The 22,878-nt window shown below is 40.5% G+C and overlaps 1 protein-coding gene across 1 annotated transcript in view; it reads right to left on the bottom strand.

Annotated features, from left to right (window-relative positions):
- Positions 1–13,739: 13,739 nt before the first annotated feature.
- mks1 (MKS transition zone complex subunit 1) overlaps positions 13,740–22,878 on the bottom strand; it is a 51,433-nt gene continuing 42,294 nt past the window's right edge. The window contains exons 15-18 of the mRNA XM_073053647.1: positions 21,549–21,682; positions 16,480–16,562; positions 15,723–15,820; positions 13,740–14,896 (exon numbers count right to left, since the gene is read on the bottom strand). Coding sequence (XP_072909748.1) covers positions 14,793–14,896; positions 15,723–15,820; positions 16,480–16,562; positions 21,549–21,682 — 419 coding nt within the window. The 3' untranslated portion in view covers positions 13,740–14,792. The remainder of the gene's footprint in view (positions 14,897–15,722; positions 15,821–16,479; positions 16,563–21,548; positions 21,683–22,878) is intronic.

Raw genomic sequence — 22,878 nt, 5'->3', positions numbered from 1 at the left:
ATCTTTATTTTGTTACAAGCTTAACCTCCAGCAGAAGCTGCAGCACTTACTAATGGGTGAATGCTATAAGGAAGCAACAATGGATTGCAAAACACTATTGTTAATATCCTGGGAGCTCTGCCAACAGATGTCCATCTGTCTCTCTTCCCTTCCACCCCCTTTCTAGTTATTACAGTTTGTTCTAATCTAATCTCTCTCCATATATTGCTATTATTGTTCCAAAACAGACCATGATCTTACTGCATTAAACATATGACCATAGAGTTCTCTGCTGCTGAATTAACTTTAAGTATGTATTAGGACTACCTATCATATGGCATTCCTCCTCCAGGGAAATCCTGTTCAATTACATGAAGCTATTAATCGCATCTAATTTATCCTGGCAACATTTCTCATCTTCTGCACCAATCCTTTATTGCAAAGGTACAACTATTCTTTTGGTTGAATTCACAACCCACATCTTCTACAAAGGACGGTAATTCCTTTTACATTTTCCCACTCAAGTATACCCTTAACCTATTAACAACTTCTTTGCTTAACTCCTTAAAAGCGTCAATAAAAATAATTAAGTATTATAGAATGCTTCAGCAAATTTGACTGGAATTGTTGGATCCCTTCATTAGCATTTCAGTAACTGATAGGTTGGTAAATTGATTGATTATTTTCAAATGTACCAAACTATAGTGAAAACCTCTGTTTTCTTGCTGTCCTTACACACCAGTACATCAAGGTAGCACAAGAGAAAAGCAGTAACTAACAGAATGCAGAATACACTGTTACAGTTATAGAGAAAGTTCAGTGCAGGCAGACAATAAGGTGTAAAGCCATAACAAGGTAGATTGTGAAATCAAAAGTCCATCTAATCTTACAACGGGGCTGTTCAAGAGTCTTAAGGAGCAGAATGGAAGCTGTCCTTGAGCATGGTCGTACATGCTTTCAGGCTTCTGTATCATCCAAGCATTAGAAGGGAGAGGGGACTATGCCTGGGGTGCAGCAAGAATTGTAGGCAGAATCCATGGAGGGAAGACTGATTTTCATGATGCTTCTCCAGTTTCTTGCAGCCTTACGCACTGCTTTCTCAATTTGTAATGACCAGTGTGGGCAAAAATCTTGTGCTATACAATTTTTTGCCCAGTGACGACATGTGCGCACTGCATTTTATTCATTTTAACAGCTAGCAAAACACTGGCAATAAGGACTTGCATCTCCTCTAGGTTTGATTGTTTTCGCTCTTGTTCATCTGCACTCTCACAAAACATATGTAGCAGGCCTGTGGCAGGAAATGAAGGATTTTCTTGTCCGAGCTTCTGCACGCCATCCATATGTGATTTGCTTGCTAAATGATGCTTTAAAAATTCAAGTTTCCAAATATCACTCCACTTCTTCCCACTTTCAAATTCTCCAGCAATTTTTGCATCGCAACAATACATGTAGGTAACACCAGTTTCTGTACTTAAATAAATACTTCTCGTAGCTGCACGTTCCTGTCCTCATGAGCTTTCAGTGTAGCAGTTTCTACTGTTTCATTAAGCCATTCCGCTTTAAATAAACTGGCAGTTCTTTTGCGCTTCACGTACTCTGCTCCTTTGGAATTCAACACAGTGAATCAATAACTTCTTCAATAAAAACTGTATAAATAAGCCAGTTCTAAAATCTGCAGACAAATCATCGCAAACTGCAAGTCGTCAGCACTGTCCGCATCAGAAGCCGTAAAAGCAAATGTGATTGTGTACAATCATGAAATATACTTAACATGCCAACGAGGTAGAGGCTGACAACCTGTTGTGCAGTTTAAATTCCTTTCTGCACGAGTAGCAAAAGATGTGTGTGCGTGCATACACACACATACCTTAGAGGGAACATTTGTAATGGGCGGAGTAGTTTTAATATCAAGCCATGATATAGCTGGGTAGAATGTGCTTCTATAAGAATTTCTGAAGTTCAGTACAAACATGCCAGATTTCTTTAGCTTCCTGAAGTAGTAGAGACACTGATGCACTTTCTTGGCCACATTGTTCACGTGGTTGAACAAGGACTAGACTACTGAATATGCTCAATCTTAGGAACTTGAATCACCCATCCCTTTTATTCAATATTGGTAAAAGGTTATTTCATTTAATAAACTTGTCTTGCTGCCTTTGATTCAGAATCAGAGTTTAAACATCAGGGTTTTAATTTAAATGGTAGCCTGTGATGTGGAACAATGTACAACAAACTATTCTTGAGGAAGCAGGGCTTCTAACTAACTACTAGAGCCGTCTCTACTGCACCATGAAATGAATAGCTATTATACCCTGCAGATTTATATTGGTTATTTTCAGCCAGTATATTCACACAAAAGAAGTCAAGTGTTTTTAAAATTGCATTCAGCAGCAGTAAGACTGATGGTTAAGTACATACTTTTTAGCTGTATAATTCTAAGAACAAAAATGGACCACCCAGCATTGAGGTACATGATCAAAGTCTTGAACCTTCCTATTCACTCACAATTCAGAAAGACTATAATGCTTCAGAAGTTTCCTGAGAGTAATTGGGGATGGAATCCGGAATTTGTAATAGATTTGTTTGGAAGTAAACTGGTTGGGTTTTACAAATCATTATTCAGATGGGCTTACTTTCAAATTAGTTTCAATTTAAATTTATTTAATTAACAATTTAAAATTCCACAGTTTCTGTGATATGTTTTGAACTCGTATCTAGCTTTTAATCCTTCAGTTTTGCAGAATTTGTAACCAGCTCCATGAACTTGTGGTCCTCTCTTGTCAAAGCAGGTTGTTCATGTTGACTACATTCTGGGAAGTCTGCCTTGAACTACTGCTGCCAAAATTCATCCAAGTTCAAAACTGAGATCCTGGTATCTGTCAGCTCAGGCTGTGCACAGTCTCTCCCATCGCCATTGTCTCCTTTCAGTGGTCAATTCACAGTCCAACCCAACATTGTTTTATTGCATATGGTCCATTATTTTCACTGCGGATCACATGCAACACACATGCTTTACACACAGTCGTTCTTGTCAGAAGATCAATTTCCAAATCAATCCCTGGTAAATAGACGTGTCTCAGTTGAGACCACCCCTGGAGATCTCTCTAACATGGGATGTTCGCTCTGTGGACAGGCATACTTTCCTGTGTATAGACGTTAGGTAGTTCACAGTAGTTTTCACCATCTAAGCCAGCCGCTTCCAATCCTGAAACAATGTAACTATGCACTACCTTCTTTAACCCTCTAACTTAACCCATGCGATAATTATACTCGATGTATATGTAAGCAATACACATCCAATACACATCAAACTTGTTTTGGAAACAGTGGGTCTAGGAGTACTTACTATAGTCACAGGAAAGTCAGAAGCAGTCAGATATAAAATGCAATTTCCTTCCAGGAGACATTGTGCTTATAGTTGATGACATAACACCTTGCAACTCATGGGAAGAGTCATTCAACTCTTTCTAGATGGAAGGGGATTTGTGTGGCAACAACACATCAGGACCAAGACCAGCTGAGCATACAGGCCTATAACTATGATCTGTCTTTTACAGGAGGCGGGGGTTTTAGGAGCTACAGCTCTAGAAGCTTCATGATTTTGACTTAACAAGAGTGGTGTTAAAGATCACCCTGTACTGGGCTAAGTGCTGGTTACCTCTGGCCTAGATGACTGTTGCATAATTTGACTTGAAGAAAAAAGGATATTTGCATTTATGGTTATCCTTGAAGATTTCACGTGTCCTATTTTTGTAGTATGCTGTTGTAATTATTTATTAGGGACTGGGATGTAGAAGCCATGTATCTGCTTTCTGTCTGTATTGTATTTTGTGTTCTGTATCTTTATTATTGGTAATTTGTCATGCGGGTTGGGGCGTGATACAAGCGTATGAGTATAGTTGCATATTCATGCTTTATCTTAGTTTTAGTTAGAGGCAGCCAACATTGATGGGATTTTTTTGTTGACTGCTAGTTGCTCTTATTTTGCTAATTTTGATTATACTAATTTCTAATATCACTCTAAGATCATTCGTCTTTGCTGGTTTTGTAATAAAGGATCGATAGTACTTTTTTAAAACTTGGAACTCAGTTATCTGGGAGCGCATCATACAGTGTCGAGTCCTTTGTTCAGTCTCTGAGCAGTTTTGGTTTGTTTTCAAGTAAACCACTAACCATTTCAAATGCCATGTCATACTGGAAATTCATTTTTTTTACCCATAAGTTCATGAATGCGACAATCCTCACAGACATGTCAACCCAATTTTGGATTGCATGCAGGTTTTGATGAGCTATAAATGTAGACTTCTATATAAGCAAACTATTTTACGAATATAGTTGTGAAATCATTTGCAAACTTAAACCACAAAGAATTAAAATGTTACAACCACGGTTTCAATCTTCCAATAAGTAATTGAATAGAAGGCCCACATTTAAAAACATGGTTATTAAATTGCAAATCATCACTGTTGTCCCCATCTTGATCAACAAATGTAAAATGAGAAACCTGACAGATTTGGTTATAGTTTTATATTTTTTTCACTGTTTATGGTGAGAACTCTCATGGAATTTATGCAGAAAATATTAAACACAGATTTTTTTTCATTCTGATGCACAGGCGTATGATGTGGCTGATTTGTAGGAAGACAACCCCACTGAAATATGGAGTTTGCTTGTGTGGGAGTTGTGGGAAGGCAAGGTTTAAGGACAATGTCCAGGCAAGAATAGCCTGAGGCCATTGTAATCAACCCAGACCAGTGGGGCGTGTGAAGTGAGACATTTTCTAGAAAATTCTTTGAAGAAGGTAGCTTCCCTTTACACAATAGGGGGGTGCTGGAGACAGCTGAAATAGGGATATAAAGGAAACACACTGTGAATGGTGATTGATTTTGCAAGTAAGGAATTCAAACATACACAGTTCACCAAATGGCCAATATCTGTAACTTATAAGCCAATTCTGTGTAAAAATAGGATTTTTTTTGTACTGGCTTCAGAGCTGTCTGGTGACAGTGGCCACGCTGTTCGAATTGTGCACCAGTGAAAAACCAGTATGATTGAGGAATAAATGTCCCTGTGTTCTGAGTCTAGTTATCAACAACACCATCTGCACTATTACCAACTAAGATCCATCTCCGCACATCAGACTGAAGCAGATTCAGTCAATGCATATCTATCCTCCATTATTTCCATTTATCTTTCCATTATTTCTATTATGATCCAAAATGTACTTTCTAGTATCAGAATAATTGTAATATATACTGATAATCTTTGACAATAATTTAATGCTTTATTTTCTTATACAGGAAAAAGGAATAACACATTGACATTTAACATGTGCCCTATTTGTTCATGGGCTTACCTTTTAGATTACATAGAAACATGGAAAACCTACAGCACAATACAGGACCGTCGGCCCACGAAGTTGTGCCGACCATGTCCCTACCTTATTTTTCTAAGCTCCATGTACCTATCCAAAAGTCTCTTAAAAGACCCTTTACTTTTCGAGTTTACTTTGGAAACAAAAGATTAGTTGCCACTTTACTTCGGAATGTTTGGTAAAACTTACTGGATTATATGATCTACGCAAAATTTGACACAATTTGCCTTTGACACCCAACCAGGGCAGTCTGGTTTAGTGCCCCTTTGCAATAAGGCATGGCCTACAGAATTCCTCTTTATATCTGATTCATTGAAATGTAGATATTTCTCAATTTTGAAGAAGATATTCTACCCATTATAGACTATGAAAGTTTGCTTCGTAGACTGTAAATATCTAATTGTACAGGACCAAGTCTGACCAACTTTTTCAGTTCCACAGTCTAAAGCTACCTTGGATCGGGTCAGATTGTGTCACATTCTGTAGGTGTGACAGCGAACAGAAAACTTACTTAGAAAGTACATTACTTAGGAGTGAGTGAGGAAAATAGAGAGTTGGGTAAAGTGGGCTGGCTAATTGAAGCACCTTAGCTTTCCTATAAGTAAAGAGTAGAATGTACCGGTACTTGATTAAATGAATGGCAGTTTGCCTAATCCACAGAAGTGAAGAAACAGTGATGAGGTTGGTGCAACACTTTAGAATTACTTTTCTGCATAGCAACAGTCCTGATATCTATCAATGTCACAATATGAACCCAACAGTGACTGCTCCAGATGGATTAGTTAAGTAACTTTTAAATTGGCAATGAACCCCCCACCCGCACCCCGGCAGTTGCATTATTTTCAAAGTTGCTTATAGGGAGACTACAGAAATTCCTGCAAAATTCCCAAGTTATCACCAAGTGGAAAGAACAGCCATTATTTGAAATTTTAAGAATATCTTTTATATCACTTATATCTTATCTTTTATATAAGAAACATGATTTCCCTCCTTTTATCTCAATTAAAGAATACCAGGTCAGTAGTGGTTCATTGGAAAACTATTAGACACAAGGTGTCTTAACTAGCATTTCCAAATTATTCTTCATGCTATAATACATGCACTGGCATTAAAGCCTTAAACACACCTGTTGAAATGAGAATGATCCTGTGCTCAATTAAAAAGAAAGGGAAAAAAAAGTTGAACACATAGGATTCGTGCAGAGAAGAATTGAACATTTTAGATTTATTTTACTTTACTGGAAAAATTAAAAATCTAAATAAATCTAAAGATGCAGAGAAGGGAAGGAGAAAACAACAGGGAAAGTGAGGGATGACATACAACACAGGAGACTGTTAATGGAACAAATAAAGAAAAACAGATCTATAGGAAATGTAATCACTACAAAATCATTTGAAATCATCGAGCCTGTGGAGTTTGGAAGGTAAACTCTAAATTGACCTACTTTGAAATGCTGTCAAAGGCTGAGGACAGGAGAGCATAGTGTTTGTGTGATGGAGATTTACAGCGCAGGCAACCAGAAGTTCCAAGTCTGTTGAAGGCTTTTGGCAAGGCACTCACTCATATTGCCTGTGCCATTTCCAATTAGGAGGAAACAATTGTGAGCAAATATAATATAAATGTTAAAATAAATATTTTACTGTTTCACCTAGAAAATATGATTTGACCCAAATATTGAAGATTAGGGATAGTCAGCTTTGCTTTGAGGGACAGGTCGTGCCTCAGGAGCCTGATTGAATTCCCCCAGAAAGTGACAATCCACAGGTTGAGTGGATGTGGTGCATATGGATTTTAATTGGGTGTTTGACAATGTTCCCCATGATAGGCTTATTCAGAAATTCAGGAGGCATGGGATCCAGGGAAACTTGGCTACAATGGATTCAGAGCTGGCTTGTCCATTGAAGGTAAAGGTGGTATTGATGGAACATATTTTGCCTGGAAGTCTGTGACCAGTGGTGTTCAACAGGGATCAGTTCTGGGAGCCCTGCTCTTTGAGATTTTGTTTTGTAAGTGACTTGGGTGAGGAAGTGGAAGTGCAGGGTAGTGAGTTTGCGAATGACATGAAGGTCGGTGGTGTTTGGGTAAATGTAGAAAGCTGTCATAGGGACAATCTCAAAGGGACATTGATCTTATGCAGGACTGGCTGAGAAGTGGCAGACAGACAGACAGACTTTAGTGATCCCGAGGGAAATTGGGTTTCATTACAGCCGCACCACCAAGAATAGTGAAGAAATATAGCAATATAAAACCATAAATAATTAAATAATAATAAGTTAATCATGCCAAGTGGAAATAAGTCCAGGACCAGCCTATTGGCTCAGGGTGTCTGACACCCCGAGGGAGGAGTTGTAAAGTTTGATGGCTACAGGTAGGAATGACAGTCCTATGATGCTCAGTGTTACATCTCGGTGGAATGAGTCTCTGGCTGAATGTACTCCTGTGCCTAACCTGTACATTATGGAGTGGATGGGAGTCATTGTCCAAGGTGGCATGCAACTTGGACAGCATCCTCTTTTCAGACACTACCGTCAGAGAGTCCAGTTCCACACCCACAACATCACTGGCCTTACGAATAAGTTTGTTGATTCTGTTGGTGTCTGCTACCCTCAGCCTGCTGCCCCAGCACACAACAGCAAACATGATAGCACTGACCACCACAGCCTCGTAGAACATCCTCAGCATCGTCTGGCAGATGTTAAAAGACCTCAGTCTTCTCAGGAAATAGAGACAGCTCTGACCCTTCTTGTAGACAGCCTCAGTGTTCTTTGACCAGTCCAGTTTATTGTCCATTCGTATCCCCAGGTATTTGTAATCCTCCACCATGTCCACACTGACCCCTTGGATGGAAACAGGGGTCACCAGTGTCCTAGCCTTCCTCAGGTCCACCACCAGCTCCTTAGTCTTTTTCACATTAAGCTGCAGATGATTCTGCTCGCACCATGTGACAAAGTTTCCCACCGTAGCCCTGTACTCAGCCTCATCTCCCTTGCTGATGCATCCAACTATGGCAGAGTCATCAGAAAACTTCTGAAGATGGCAAGATTCTTGTGTTGTAGTTGAAGTCCGAGGTGTAGATGGTGAAGAGAAAGGGAGACAGGACAGTCCCCTGTGGAGCCCCAGTGCTGCTGACCACTCTGTCTGACACACAGTGTTGCAAGCACACGTACTGTGGTCTGCCAGTCAGGTAATCAATAATCCATGACACCAGGGAAGCATCCACCTGCATCACTGTCAGCTTCTCACCCAGCAGAGCAGGGCGGATGGTGTTGAACGCACTGGAGAAGTCAAAAAACATGACCCTCACAGTGCTTGCCGGCTTGTCCAGGTGGGCGTAGACACAATTCAGCAAGTAGACGATGGCATCCTCAACTCCTAGTCGGGGCTGATAGGCGAACTGGAGGGGGTCTAAGTGTGACCTAACCATAGGCCGGAGCTGCTCTAGAACAAGTCTCTCCAGGGTCTTCATGATGTGGGAGGTCAATGCCACTGGTCTGTAGTCATTGGAGCCACTGGGGCGCGGCGTCTTCGGTACAGGAACGAGGCAGGACGTCTTCCACAGCACAGGAACCCTCTGGAGTCTCAGGCTCAGGTTGAAGACATGGTGAAGTACTCCACATAGCTGGGGGGCACAGGCTTTGAGCACCCTGGGGCTGACATTATCCGGGCCTGCAGCTTTGCTTGGGTGGAGATGTTTCAGCTGTCTTCTCATCTGTTCAACTGTGAAGCCCACCGTGGTGGTTTCAAGTGTGCGAGGGGTGTAGTCATGAGAGCTGGGTGGGGGGCTGTGAGGAGGGGTAGGAGGGGAGAGTGGAGTATGTGTTGGTTGGGGGCCAACAACAGATGAATCATGTGGGGGATGGGCAGGGGCCACAGTGTCAAATCTGTTGAAGAACAGATTAAGTTCGTTGGCCCTGTCCAAACTGCCTTCAGCTCCTCTGTTGCTGGTTTGCCGGAACCCAGTGATGGTCCTCATCCCGCTCCAGACCTCTCTCATGTTGTTTTGCTGGAGTTTCCACTCAAGCTTCCTCCTATGCCTGTCTTTAGCCTCCCTGATCTTGGCTTTCAGGTCCCTCTGTATTGTCCTCAGCTCCTCCCTATTTCCATCTCTAAACGCCCTCTTTTTAGCGTTCAGGATGTCCTTAATGTCCTTTGTTACCCATGGCTTGTTATTTGAATAACAAAGGACAGTTCTTGCCGGAACATTGCAGATGGAGTTCAAAACAGAAAACTGTGAACTTGGAAGGTTGAATCTGAATGCAGTGTACAGAGTTAAGGGCACAATTCTTTGGAGAAAAGATGGATCTTGGGGTCTGTGACCAGATCCCCTTGCTGCACAAGTTGATAGTTGTTAAGGCATATGGTCAGGGGTTTGAGTTCTGAGCTGTAATGTTGCAGCTCTAAAAAAACTCTGGTTACACCACACTTGGAGTATTATGTTCATTTCTAGTCTCCTCATTAAAGGAAGGATGTGAACACTTTAGAGAGGGTGACTGGATCAGAGAGCATATCTTATGAGGGGAGGTTAAGTGATCCAGGGCTTTTTTGTTAGGAGCGAAGGAGACTTGATGGAGGTGTATAACATGATAAGAGGCATGCATAGAGTGGACAGCCAGAGATTTGTTCCCAGGGCAGAAATGGCAAATACAAAAGACCCCCTAGGTACATGAGTTGAGGAGCTCAGGGTCTTGTCACACACACAAATTGCTGGTGGAATGCAGCAGGCCAGGCAGCATCTATAGGAAGTACAGTCGACGTTTCAGGCAGAGACCCTTCGTTGGGACTCAGGGTCTTGTCATCCGTTAGTCCTAGGGGTCAATACCGGAAGATTGAAGCCTGAAGTTTAATCTGTAATCAGGAAGTCTAAGCTCAAATTCAGAAGACAGGTTGGAGGCACATTGTCTGTGAGTCCACTGGAGGTTGGAGGCCCAGAGGGCTTTTTCTGGGATCGGATACATGTCTGTGTGTGTGAATGAGTGCGGGGGGGGGGGGGTGGAGGAAAGGGGCTTACTTTGCTGTTGTTGCTTGTTGTGTTCTGCATTGTTCTGCTATGTTGGCAGCGGAATGTGTAGCAACACTTGCAGGCTGCCCCAGGCCATCCTTAGATTGTGTTAATGCAAACGATGCATTCACTGTACATGAATGTGAATCGAGGTCTGAGAAGGCATAATTTTAAGGTGATTAGAGGAAAGTATAGGGTCGATGTCAAAGGCAGGTTTTCTTACACAGGGAGTGGTTGGTATGTAGAATGCTGCCTGGGGTAGTGGTAGAAGAAGGTACATTAGGGGGATTTAAGAGACCCTTTGTTTTAAGGGCATGGTTTGAGAATAAGGGGTAGGTCATTTAGGACAGAGTTAAGGAAAAACTTCTTCTCCCAGAGAGTTGTGGGGGTCTGGAATGCACTGCCTCAGAAGGCAGTGGAGGCCAATTCTCTGGATGTTTTCAAGAAGGAGCTAGATAGGTATCTTATGGATAGGGGAATCAAGGGATACGGGGACAAGGCAGGAACCGGGTATTGATAGTAGATGATCAGCCATGATCTCAGAATGGCGGTGCAGGCTCAAAGGGTCGAATGGTCTACTTCTGCACCTATTGTCTACTGTCTTTGATAGATACATGGATGAAGTAAAATGCAGGGCTGTGTGGGACAGAAGGATTAGACTGATCTTATGTTAATTCAGGTGCCTTGCCGTTCAGCGTGGGCAATCATGTCTCTCCATCCAGCACCGTCCCTGACCCTCCGAATTGTAGTTGTTGCCTCCCCTGTTTCTAACCATGATGTTAATCCATCTCTCATTCTCATTCTCGGTCAGCCTCTGCTTCTTTTTCCTTCCAGCTTTCCAGTTGTAACTAAACATTCTAATGTCTCTCTTCGTATTGTTATGACCCCAGCCCCCTCCTTTGTGAGAATCGCAAGAGCCCTAGTGAAGGGGGGGTCAATGACCCAAGAGAAGAGAAAGATACGTGCGGTGTCCCTCGTTTCACGGCGAGGCAAAAGCTGGCGACTGTGGTCATTGTCTCGTGGAGACACCTTTGTGAATTGGGAACTGTACTATGTGTATACCCTCAGGGCAACGTGGGTGGAGAGACGGAGAGAGATTGCACCATCCCAACCTGATTGACATCTGAGACCCCGTGAGTTCAGATAAAAGAGGGGTTGTAAAGACGGCCCCCCAGACGCACCAGAAGACACGCTAGAAATCCTGTGACAGCGTTTAATAGTGACAGCCGGTGGGGGGGTTCGTGTGCGTCTTTTCCTTACCTGGGATTGGCGACCTCACCACAGAAAAACGGCTTAGCTACAGGAGAGGCCACAAGTGAGCGGCCATTCCCCAACGAGACTCCGACGGATCGAACTCATAAAGGTTGGAAAAACCCGCCGGGTAACTGTTTCATTCAATCTCTATCTCTCTCTCTCCAACAAAAGTGCACCACCGCGACACCCCAAAAGACGGCAGCTGGTGGAACTGCAGTGACCGCAAGAGACTTTTAGATATACAATCGGACAATATATATATTACCCCTAGACAACGATAGAGCTTATTTCTTATTGATTATTACTATACCTGCGCTTTAAATTGAGTATTGACGACGTATGTTATCTGAATGTTTGTATTAACCTTACTTTTGTGCCCCTTTATAAATAAAAACATTTAAAAATGGTACCATCAGACTTCAGCGGACCTCTCTATCTTTGCTGGTAAGTGATCCAGTTACGGGATACGTAACAGTATGATGTGTCTAAAGAATTTTGATTGCTGTCTTCTGATTTTTTTAAAGTAATGTACGTTTTGTATTCGTTTTCTGTAGAACTTCTTTGTTGGTTATCCTGTCCGTATATGATACACATGGCATTCTTCCGAGACTGACCTTGGAGTAGGTTAAAAGTTTGGCATCGTGGGCCAAAGGGCCTGTACTGTGCTGTACTATATTATATCTTATGTAAATAAAGGATAGGTGTAATACCTCTGCTTGCATGGTAAGGTGACATAGAGTAGGGAGAGTGTTTCTTGGTGATTGAGGAGTGGACATGGATAGCAGAGAGAGAAGAGTCTCTTCAGAATGCTAAAAAGGGATGAGAAAAATTAATGGTCATGTCGTATCAGCAATCCCAAATCTGACAGAGAATGAGCCATTAGATGTAGCTAATGAGATAAAAAGTGAAAACAAGGGATACCATTTTGTTAAGAGGGCACTTTTAAATTGCGAATACAATTAGATAAAGTCACGATGGTTCAATAAAAGGACTGGTGTGTGCTCCCTTGTGTTATAAGTCCACAATCAGTTCTTTGGTCTTAATGATGTTGAGTGCAAGCTTGTTGCTGAACACTGCTCAACTAGCTGATATATCTCGCCCCTGTATGCCCTCTCGTCACCATCTGAAATTCTGATAATAGTTGTGTCGTCAGCAAATTTAGAGATGGCATTTGGGCTGTGCCTAGCCACACAGTCATGGGTGTAGAGAGAATAGAGCAGTGGGCTAGGCACACATCCTTGAAGTGTGCCAGTGTTGACCGTCAGCGAGATGGAGATGTTATTTCCGATCCGCACAAGATCGTGGAATTCTGGTTAGGAAGTTGAGGACCCTCTTGCAGACGGAGGTACAGAGGCCCATATTTTGGAGCTTTTCAGTCAGAACTGTATGAATGGTTGTGTTAAATGCTGAGCCTGACACAGGTATTTGTATTGTCCAGGTGATCCAAGGCTATTGATAAGCCAATGAGATCGCATCTGCCGTAAACCTATTGTGGCAAAAGGCAAATTGCAGACGATCTAGGTCCTTGCTGAGACAGGAGTTTGAAATTTGAAGGAAAACAGAAAATCCTAAAAATTCTCAGCAAGCCAGGTGATTTTGTAATGAGGAAAAAAAAGTTCCCTTTTAGGTGAAGGACTTTTCATCAGAATTAAAACCGCTCATTTTGTTTTGTTTCTCACTGACGGTGCCTGACCAACTGCATAATCCCAGATTGCACAATGATTTGTTTTTGTTTCTCGGTCCCCATCACCTTTCAGCTCAGTCATTTTAAAATTTGTTCATTGTCAACAAGATGAAGGAACCCCTTCATCATCCAGTTTGGACACACATTCACATAAAAAGCTGGCGATCATAGATTATTGCAGCTTTATACAGCTTCAAATGAATGACTGCTTTTTATAACAACTTAAACTGATGTTAGTTGCTTATTCCTCTCATTTACACTTTCTAAAGTAATAGTGATTGCCTTTAGTACCTTTAATGGAATCTTATCCATCTGCAAAACTGTACTAGAAAAGCAATTATTGCTGGGTCATTCAGTATTTTATAGTTCAGTCATGTCTCCAACCCCAAATCTAATGAAAATCTATAAAACAATCAGATTAAGAGGCAAGATCACCAAAAACAGAGTGAATATATCAAATTCTATTTTATTTAAAAGAGAGATTTATGCTGGTGTTTTTCAGATTACATTTTCTGATTTAGTGCATTTTCTCTTGAAAACTATAAATCAGTTACTCTGTGGAGAGTCAGAAAGTCCAAGGTAGCTTTTGGCAAACTAAATATTTGAGGTTCTCAGCAAACAGAAAATAATGATATGTTGAATATTTCAAGTTTCATTGCACTGTTTACATTTGTCAGTTTCTAACTATATAACCAATAATTGAGTGTTCCAGCTTCAAATAACATTTGAAAGCAATTCCTCCATGAGTTTCTGAGCCATGATGCCTCAAGCCAGTTCATATGCCAGAAAAAAGTCCTGTACAACCATTTTGACTTCTTGTAATCTAAGTGAGTGTACAAGCATGGAAAACTTTTTGCAAATTATCCTCTTCATCAAATGATTTTTGCCGGGATCAACTGCCAATTTTTTCCCAACTTTCCATTCTTCAGGTGTGAACACTGACAGAAGGTAATACCAATTTAAATGTGTAATCACCTATAAAGTGTTCTTGGGCCAGCAATCAGGAGTGAAAAACTGGTGGTTGTAAACCACTCAAACTTTATTTTTCTCCCACTTGCTTTATCATTTGTCATGCTTCTGAGATCACCTTGTCCAGCAATGACTTGAAATCAAACTCAATACTTTCAGCTCTGTCTTCTACAGGACATTTGTCCACTCAAAGCTATACACGAAGAAACTTCTTCAGTGTATATTTTACCATGTTGCCTGGGATTAATGAAGGTACTGTAGATTGGCGTAATCAAGTTTGGGTATGCTTTGACATTACTTACCACAACTCATACATATAACCCTTCATGGTTAAGATGTTGGCCGGTTGAGAACTATTAACAGTTTCTCAATAACATTAGCATTGCCTGCATCGCACGTAGATAGACCAGCTTTAACTGGAAACAAACCAAACTACCGAATGTTCCACCTTCAAATAACATGGAAAGCAGTTCCTCCACTTGAGTTTTAGAGTCATGGTGGCTCAAGCCAGTGCAGCCAGCATTGATCTGTTATGTTCTTGGATCAGACTCTAAATCCACAGACATACGCAGCAGGTCCTTTGGAAGGTTCTCTCGTGCTTCATGCATGCGGTGCTGAGCTTGCCCAAATGCCGCTGAACAGAGGAAAGACAAAACAAGCTCTTAAAAAAAAAACTGTAAAAGACTTCCATCCATCTAACTAGGGAGCAATAGTAATGAGCCCATGTGGCCTGTGAAACTACCACAATATACCGTAATTCTGCTTCAAGGAAGTATTGCAGTTGTCACACCAACCTTCCTGATGACTTACAAATATTGTCAATTTAGTGCAACTTAATAAAGCTTATGCTGCAGGTGACTGGCTATAACACAAAAGTTTGGGATGACTAAATTATGTTCAGTGAGGAATTTCAATCCAAACCCAGCAAGAATTTAACCTTAATCCTTCGGACAGAGTAGACAGTTATCGACACATCTGTCCTGTCTGGGTTCAGAAGGCCTGATGCTTTTTATTGTGAGAAAACAACTAACAAACAGCAAGCGTAGAAAATAGAACAGTACGGTACTGGACAAGCCCTTCAGCTCATCATGGGCCCATTTTTATGCTACTTTATATTAAAAGTCTGCTTCCTGGGTATCATCCTAATCTTTCCATTCCCTTCATATTCACATCCAAACTGTTTGGTTCCACAACTACCCTAGGCACCTACGCCTCTCTGTGTAAAAATCTTGCCCCTCACAGTGCCTTTAAACTCCCCTCCTCTAACTTTATAAGTATGTCGTCTGGTGTTTGACATTTTAGGCACAGAATGGTCTCACAATCTAAAGGTAATGAAGAAACTAGCAAAAATCACAACAGTAATACTTTTTAGCAATGTACAAGGCAGTAAATACTACTGATAAAACAGTATGATGAATTCCAGCCTAGCCAATGTGCATTACAAATTAACTACTACCTACCCAGCACAGAATGGAATGTAGCCTGGTGAGTAAGTCTTCCCATGCAGTCCAGAACATTCTGCGATCTTTTTTTTGCCATGGTTGAATCCAGAAAAGTCCTACCAAAACATCACAGCATTAATTTCAACTCAAAAACAAAGTGTCATGTTTGGCATCATCTGCCTTAATAGACTACCTCCAGTGAGACACAAGAGATTTTGGGTCAAGACCCTTCATCTGAGTTGATTACTGCGATCAATTAACCTCCCAACCATGTGGTGTGCAAACTCCCTACACACACCAAAGGTCAGGCTTGAGTCTGGGCTTCTTACAGTGGCTCCACTAGTCTTGCCGCCGTGCTGCCCAAATGCATGGCTCAGTTTCACAAAGAAACAACAAGGAAATTTTAAACATAATTTTTTGTTGAGGTAAAGCCTTCAGTTCGAATTTGGTCTCAATTTTATTGTTAATTTACATACACTAGACGCCAGCACCAATCCCACACTTATTACCATGTCCCACCATGATCTCCAAACAACCACTGCCTCGAACACACTCACCTCCTCAACAATTATACTCTGCTGGAATAATGACTCTTTGATCACTAGTGGTCAAGCCAGTGTAGTGGTCACCTACGATCCCAGGCTCTGCACTTAGATCAGCAGTTTCCAAGGTCATTCTTGATCTGGGGACAAGGAATATCACCTCCCCTTCCACAAGCATCACTTACCTAGTTTAGCATTGCTAAGTCATTGACTTCACCACCTTGTGTACACACCTGCACTGCTGCATGCAATAAAACTTGAAGGTTACTGTTCCTGTTGTTTTAGTTCTGAAACCAAATCGACTCAGTCTCTCTCCCTGAATGCAAGAAAAATAAGTTAGTTGGTTTGCCTATTCTTTGGTCATAATCTATATTCTTCTACCATACAATCAGACTAATCCATCATATTCTCCATCATTTAGGTATACCTTTAGTTCACAATCTGTTCTCTTGCTTTCCACTCTTAAGCAAAATGTATATAGTTCTTTTTGAACAAAACAAAAAGCAAAACACTTCAAAGGTGAGCAAACAACAAAAAAAGGATTAAGCCAAAGAAATATGCCATAAGATCAGTGGCAGAGGGTTGCACAAATTGAAGGTTAAATAAATGGAGAGTACATGAATAGGGAGGAGAATATGAAGGGAGTTAAAATGCAGATGAGAATTATAAAATTAGAGAATAGAGATAAAACCAAGGGACTCGAGGTGATGTCGATGAACATCAGGCTGGAAGTTTCAGCTGAAGCTTTAGATAAGATGGTACAGAACAGATGAAATGGAACCATGATTGTTGGTCAGGAAACTACAATAATATGGATTTATAACAAAGATCTAAGTAGGAATGGAAGCAGGCACCAGGCAGAACTTGCTGCCAAAAATAAGCCACTCAAGCTCAGATTTGATTATGTACCAACAATGAAGTTAACCTTTCTGGGTATGTCAGTACAATTTGATCCACATTGTCTCCTTGATGAGAAACAGTGTGACTCTACACAACACACTGTTGTCAGGTGGAGGGGTCAGAACAAGTCTCCACCCCGAAAACAGCTTAAAAAAAAACCCTACTAGTCAGTGAAGCCATGCTCCTATGCCCCAATATTCTGAAGGAAGTCAAAACTTTGAAAAATTAAACAAATAAAATATTTTGAAAACCTGTATCACATTGATGATTTTAATTAATTAGAATGTTAAAACAAACTCAATTTAAATCGATTAGAAATTACCTCTTACCCTCTCTTCTCCCAGCTATTCCTGTGAAGGATCTTGCTGTTACTGCACTAGTGACTGGCAGATTCCACCGCTAATTGATGAGGAATTGCAGCTAGTTGACACTCTGCCACAGGACTTACAGAGCTCAACAGCTGACCTTGGCCAGCAAATTCGAGACTTCTGCATTTGTGCAGGAATCTTTTGGCATTTGTGGCGGGTGTGTAATGTCCAATGTTATAAAGTTTTAACAGGTTATCCTTGTAATGGAGGGAGTATTGAGATCAGCTCATGATTAAATACACTTTTCAGATAGAAAAGCAATGGATCCAGCCTGAGACAGTGGACAGGAACAGATACCAAGTTTGTGGCAAACTTGAACTGAATAATTTCAATTTTTCTATTATTTTATCAAAGGGAATGGTAGCCTCCCCTATTCCCAGCTTCATTTCAGGCAATTGGTGTAGAAATATATGTGCAGTGGTCAAGAGAAGGGTCACAGTTATTAGGAGAGAGATAAGGTGGCATTAGAATGCAGCAACTTCAGGAGGTTGATTTGTGAAGGGATAGAAACAATAACGAATCAGAAAAAAAAGAGTCATGAACAGGGTGAAATGTTTGAAAGAGATATTGATCAGATGTTGAAAGAATACATTTGGTAATCCTACTTTCTCAGCTGTTTGGATAGGTGGAACGGATAGGTGGATCATATAGCTAAGTAGGATCACAGCTATATTATTGCTATCTGAAAATCAATTTTTTAGTCAATGTGAATGTAAATACTCATAGTAAGCTACCTCTACTTTGCTAGTCACATCCGTACTCTCTTCCCTCTCTACACCAACACTTGCTTCATATCCCTCTCCGTTACCTTTCCTATTAGTGAGTGAAGGGAGGAAATTATTATTCTAGGTATTTGCAAAAGTTTATTTCAAGATGCAAGGAAAAATCGCTAACCCTGAGAAATGCTGTTCGAAAGTTCAGCTCCACACACTTGATATAATTAATGGGAAATACACAACATCAATATTAGGGTATAAGGTCTAGTATATTTTTTCCTCAGGATAATTTCCCCAATCCCCCCTCCACAACAAACTCAAGTGTCCTACACCATTTAAAATGGCCTTGCAAATCCACTCTGCTTGATAATCCTGCCAGATGCCAGATCTCCACAACAGTGAGTATATGCTGATCAATTTAAATACGGTTCTACTATGTGCATATCATCATTAGCCAGGCTGTTTATAAAGAACAGCACCAGCCCAATACAACAACCAATCACAATTTCTTCACTGCTTCAACTCATTTTCTAGACAACATGCTACAGTCTTGGCCAATTTCCAACCCAGGATGACATTGTATCCAAAATACAGAACAGAATTGCCAGACATAATCTGCCAAAGAATGAATCACATTAAAGTTTTACAGTCCTGCAAAGTCCAGTCATTAATGACAGTGGACAATTAAAGAGAGATTTAGGTTTGCACGCAAAAGACCAAGTCAAGTAGTTACAACCATCTTCAGTTTAGGATCTGACAATCCTAGCCTCCTCCTGCTGACACTACTGAAGCCAGCTAATTGATTATCTCCATTCAATGCTCAGAAATTGCTAGCTACACTGAATACAGCAGATTCTGACAACTAAGTGGTGCTGACAGCTGGTACTGTAGAACTGGTCATGACTCTACTATATAATTCCAGTATAGTTACATCACTGGCATCTATTGAATACTGCCTTAACCAATAATTCCTCAGTCCAATTTGCATGTGCACTGGTTTCACATCCTTGTTTGAGATCACTCCTATATTCTTCTCAACTTTCTTACTCCAGTGCTACATCTCACCCCCAACAAAATTTCATTTCTCTAATGTAATAGAGAAATGAGGCACTGTTCAACCTAGATCTCCTTTGCAGAATCAAGGTCAATGCAAGTTTAATGCTGCAGTACATAATGTCTGTCCATGCACTCATTTGGAGGCCATGTTCCCAGTCATTTGCAAGAAGTCCACATCCCTTTCCTGCAAGAACTCAGCAACATTCAGGCAGGGCTGAAGTAGAGCAGAGAAAGGACGAGCAACATTACTCTTATCATTGGGTCAATAATGAAACCCAACAGAATTTCAATTATTTGGGGATTCACCTTTCACAAGAAACTGAACTGGAGATCACATTAATGTTATAATGTGTATAGTGCAACATGCTCGTCATCTGCTGATCCTTCAGTCCTTCAATGAGCTACAATTGCATTCAGTGAATAATAAAATGCTCTCCATTTTCTTGCACACATTCAGCTCCAATAACTCCAAGAAATACATGACTTAACAGGCACCTGATCCTGAAAACTTACTCTCACTGCCTCTGGTTCATCATGGCTGTAATGCTTACATCTGCAAACCAATATCTTGTCAAAGCTTTTTTGAACAACATCTGTGGAACATTCACCTCTATGGTTACCACACTAAAGGAAATGCAGGCTTGCCCTGGAGATGATGCAGAGGAAATTTACAAAGATGTTATATAGATTGGAAAATTAAGCTATGAGGTATGATTTGATAAGCTAGGCTTGTTTACTGAGGCTGAGTGGACATTTAATTGAAAGGGTGCAAAATGATGATGAGCCTAGAAAGAATAAATAGGAAGAAAAAACTTTCCTTAGGCAGAGATTTCAAAAACCAGGGCCACAGACCTTCATTACATACAAGCATACTTGTACTATGTGTGTATCTGCCTACAGTAAATGGATCTGATACAGGAAGCAAGATTAAACTTCTCTCCTTCCTTTCCAGTCCTAACAAAGGATCTCAGCTCAAAGTGTTGATTATTTGCTCTTTTCCATAAGATGCTGCCTGGCCCGCTGAGTTCCTCCAGCATTTTGAGAGTGTTGTTGTTTATCCACTGGCCAGATATAATAGGCTAGAAGGGTCTCCTGTGTCATAAAATTACAATGATGTGTATGCATTCATCACCCTCTGTGAAGTTCTCCTCCAAGTCTAATCATTGTGATTACCTTCAATATGTAGCTATTTACACTGACAGTGGGAGCCCTTCACAAGCCTAATTAGACAAAGGCATTAAATGTTGGCCTGCCAGTGAGATAAATATCATTGGTACATTTCTGGCATTTAAAAAAAATCACAGAATCTCTCTCCAAATATATTGTTTCATGAAAAAGTAGATTCCCCTCTTTTCCTCGTCCTTTTCAGCTCTGCTTTTTAAATATCAGGTTTTCCTGCTGCCATGGAATCACAGATTTGTGTCCATCGAATCAGTGCTCTCCCTTTATAGAAAAATCTGACAATTTCCATTTCATATTGCTCTTCCAAGTTCTTGTTTTAAACTTTCACAATTTCAGTTTCCTTTCGAAAGCCAAGTTAAATTTTTGTCAACACTTTCAAGAAAAACATTCCAAATCATATTTGTTATAAAAAACAGTTCTTCCTGCATCACCCTGCAATCTTTGGGGCCTTGACTCCTACACTAATCGAAACAATTTCTCTGTCTAAATCCATCAATACATTTTCTGCACCTCTATGGAATCTCATGGGTCATTGATGATTGGCACAGACTCAGTGGGCCACAGGATCTGTTTCCATATTGAACTCACCAAGTCTCTCAACTTCTCAATTACAACTAGAACATTCCCTGCATCTCCAGGTTATTCTTTGATCAAAGATTTTCTGGAACAAAATCCCTCATTCCTAAACTATGTATTTCTCCCTGCTGCTGCTCATTGGTTCTCATTTCCTCTCACCAAGTTCTACTCCTAATGTCTTTTTGTGATTTTCAACCTCCCTTCCACTGTTCTGTTGACTGTTTTCAACCAGAGGGCTGTGCAGACTGTTTTTTGGCAGGAAAATGAACAGCAGAAGCCAAAATAAGGGTAATTCATGCTAAGTTCAGATGTGAACTGCAAAGCAGCTGAAAATAAAGTAATCAGAATGGACATGATGGATAGAGAATCTGAGAACCATTAGCTAGAAGGGGAATAGATGACTAAATTGACAATTGTGTACTGATTGAATCAGGAGGCAGTTGTAATTCTGGTATCTTAATGCCCTGAGGAATTCATATTCCCTCCAGTAATTTTCATAACTACCTTAAATGTGCTTGGAATACGGACATAAGTCATATCTTCAAGCTCAAGTGCACCACCAACAAAGAATCTTCGCATTTCTGCATATGTTCCAGGCAAGACTGGTCTCCAAGTCTGGCATGTCTTTGTATAACTACCTGTCAACAAAAATGTTGTACCTTATAATATGCATTAGACCTACACAAAGATTTAGCCAGAAAGCAAGTAGTTTAGTTACTAACATGGAACCTGGTTTCAATTGTGGTGCAGAGGAATAGAATGATAAGATCCGAGCTCAAATGAGACAAGAGAATCAGAATCAGTTTTAATATCACTGGCATACAGTACTATCCAAAATCTTAGGCACATACTGTATTTATCCACGTAAAGCAGAGAGTGAGTTTGTAAATCTGACGGGAGCAAAAGATATTGAGAATGGCGCGGGTGCACACACACCCAGAGTTGAGACACCAAGCAAGGTCAGTTGATTCCAAACAACTTGTTATTGCTCATTACAGAATGCCTCTCTGGTGCTTCCCTCTGCCTTCCCCTTTTCCCAACCACGATTCCCCTCTCCCTGCCTCCTTCCCACAAAGAAACCTATATCAGAATTAGGGTTATTATCACTCACATGTCTCATGAAATTTATTTTTTTGTGGCAGCAGATCCGTGCAATATATAAAATTACTACAGAACTGTGCAAAATTCTTAGGCACCCTAGCTATATATACATGCCTAAGACTTTTCCACAGTACTGTATGTGTTGAATATATGTTATGAATGTGGATTTTAGTTGTTGTAGTCTTAAACAGGAATACTGGATGATTCCCTTTGGAGCAACTCACCACTTTCCAGCGCCATCTTCAAAGTAAATTTAATATTGAAGTGCATATATCTCACGATAGACAACACTGAGAATCATTTTCTTGCAGGCATTCACAGTAACTACAAGGAGCAGTTCATTTTGTATGAACATCACTTCCTGTATGTAAGCTATGTTTTTATATCTTGTCCTGCATGGGTTAATTTGGATTTCAACATGAAGCACATGGTGAGGAAAGACATCCACCTTCATCCTCTCTTTATTTGCCCTTGAAACAGCATTATCTGTGATTCTTAAAGCTTTCTTAGTATTGGTAACATTTAGTAGATATATTCTGTAGGAAGTATTATGTTTATTGTTGATCACTATTAAGCTATCATTGCACTATGTGTCCACTCTAATCCACACAGCACAGATAAGGAATGTGGCATGTGTAAATTACCTTGGTTAACACTGATCATAAGAATAATCAATAGTATTAGTTTATTCAGGTGTGTGGCGATTCTGTAATGAACTTAATACATACTTTAC

Source organism: Hemitrygon akajei, chromosome 8, assembly GCF_048418815.1.
Source record: "Hemitrygon akajei chromosome 8, sHemAka1.3, whole genome shotgun sequence".
Taxonomy (NCBI): domain Eukaryota; kingdom Metazoa; phylum Chordata; class Chondrichthyes; order Myliobatiformes; family Dasyatidae; genus Hemitrygon; species Hemitrygon akajei.
This window is presented reverse-complemented; position numbering and strand designations above follow the sequence as displayed.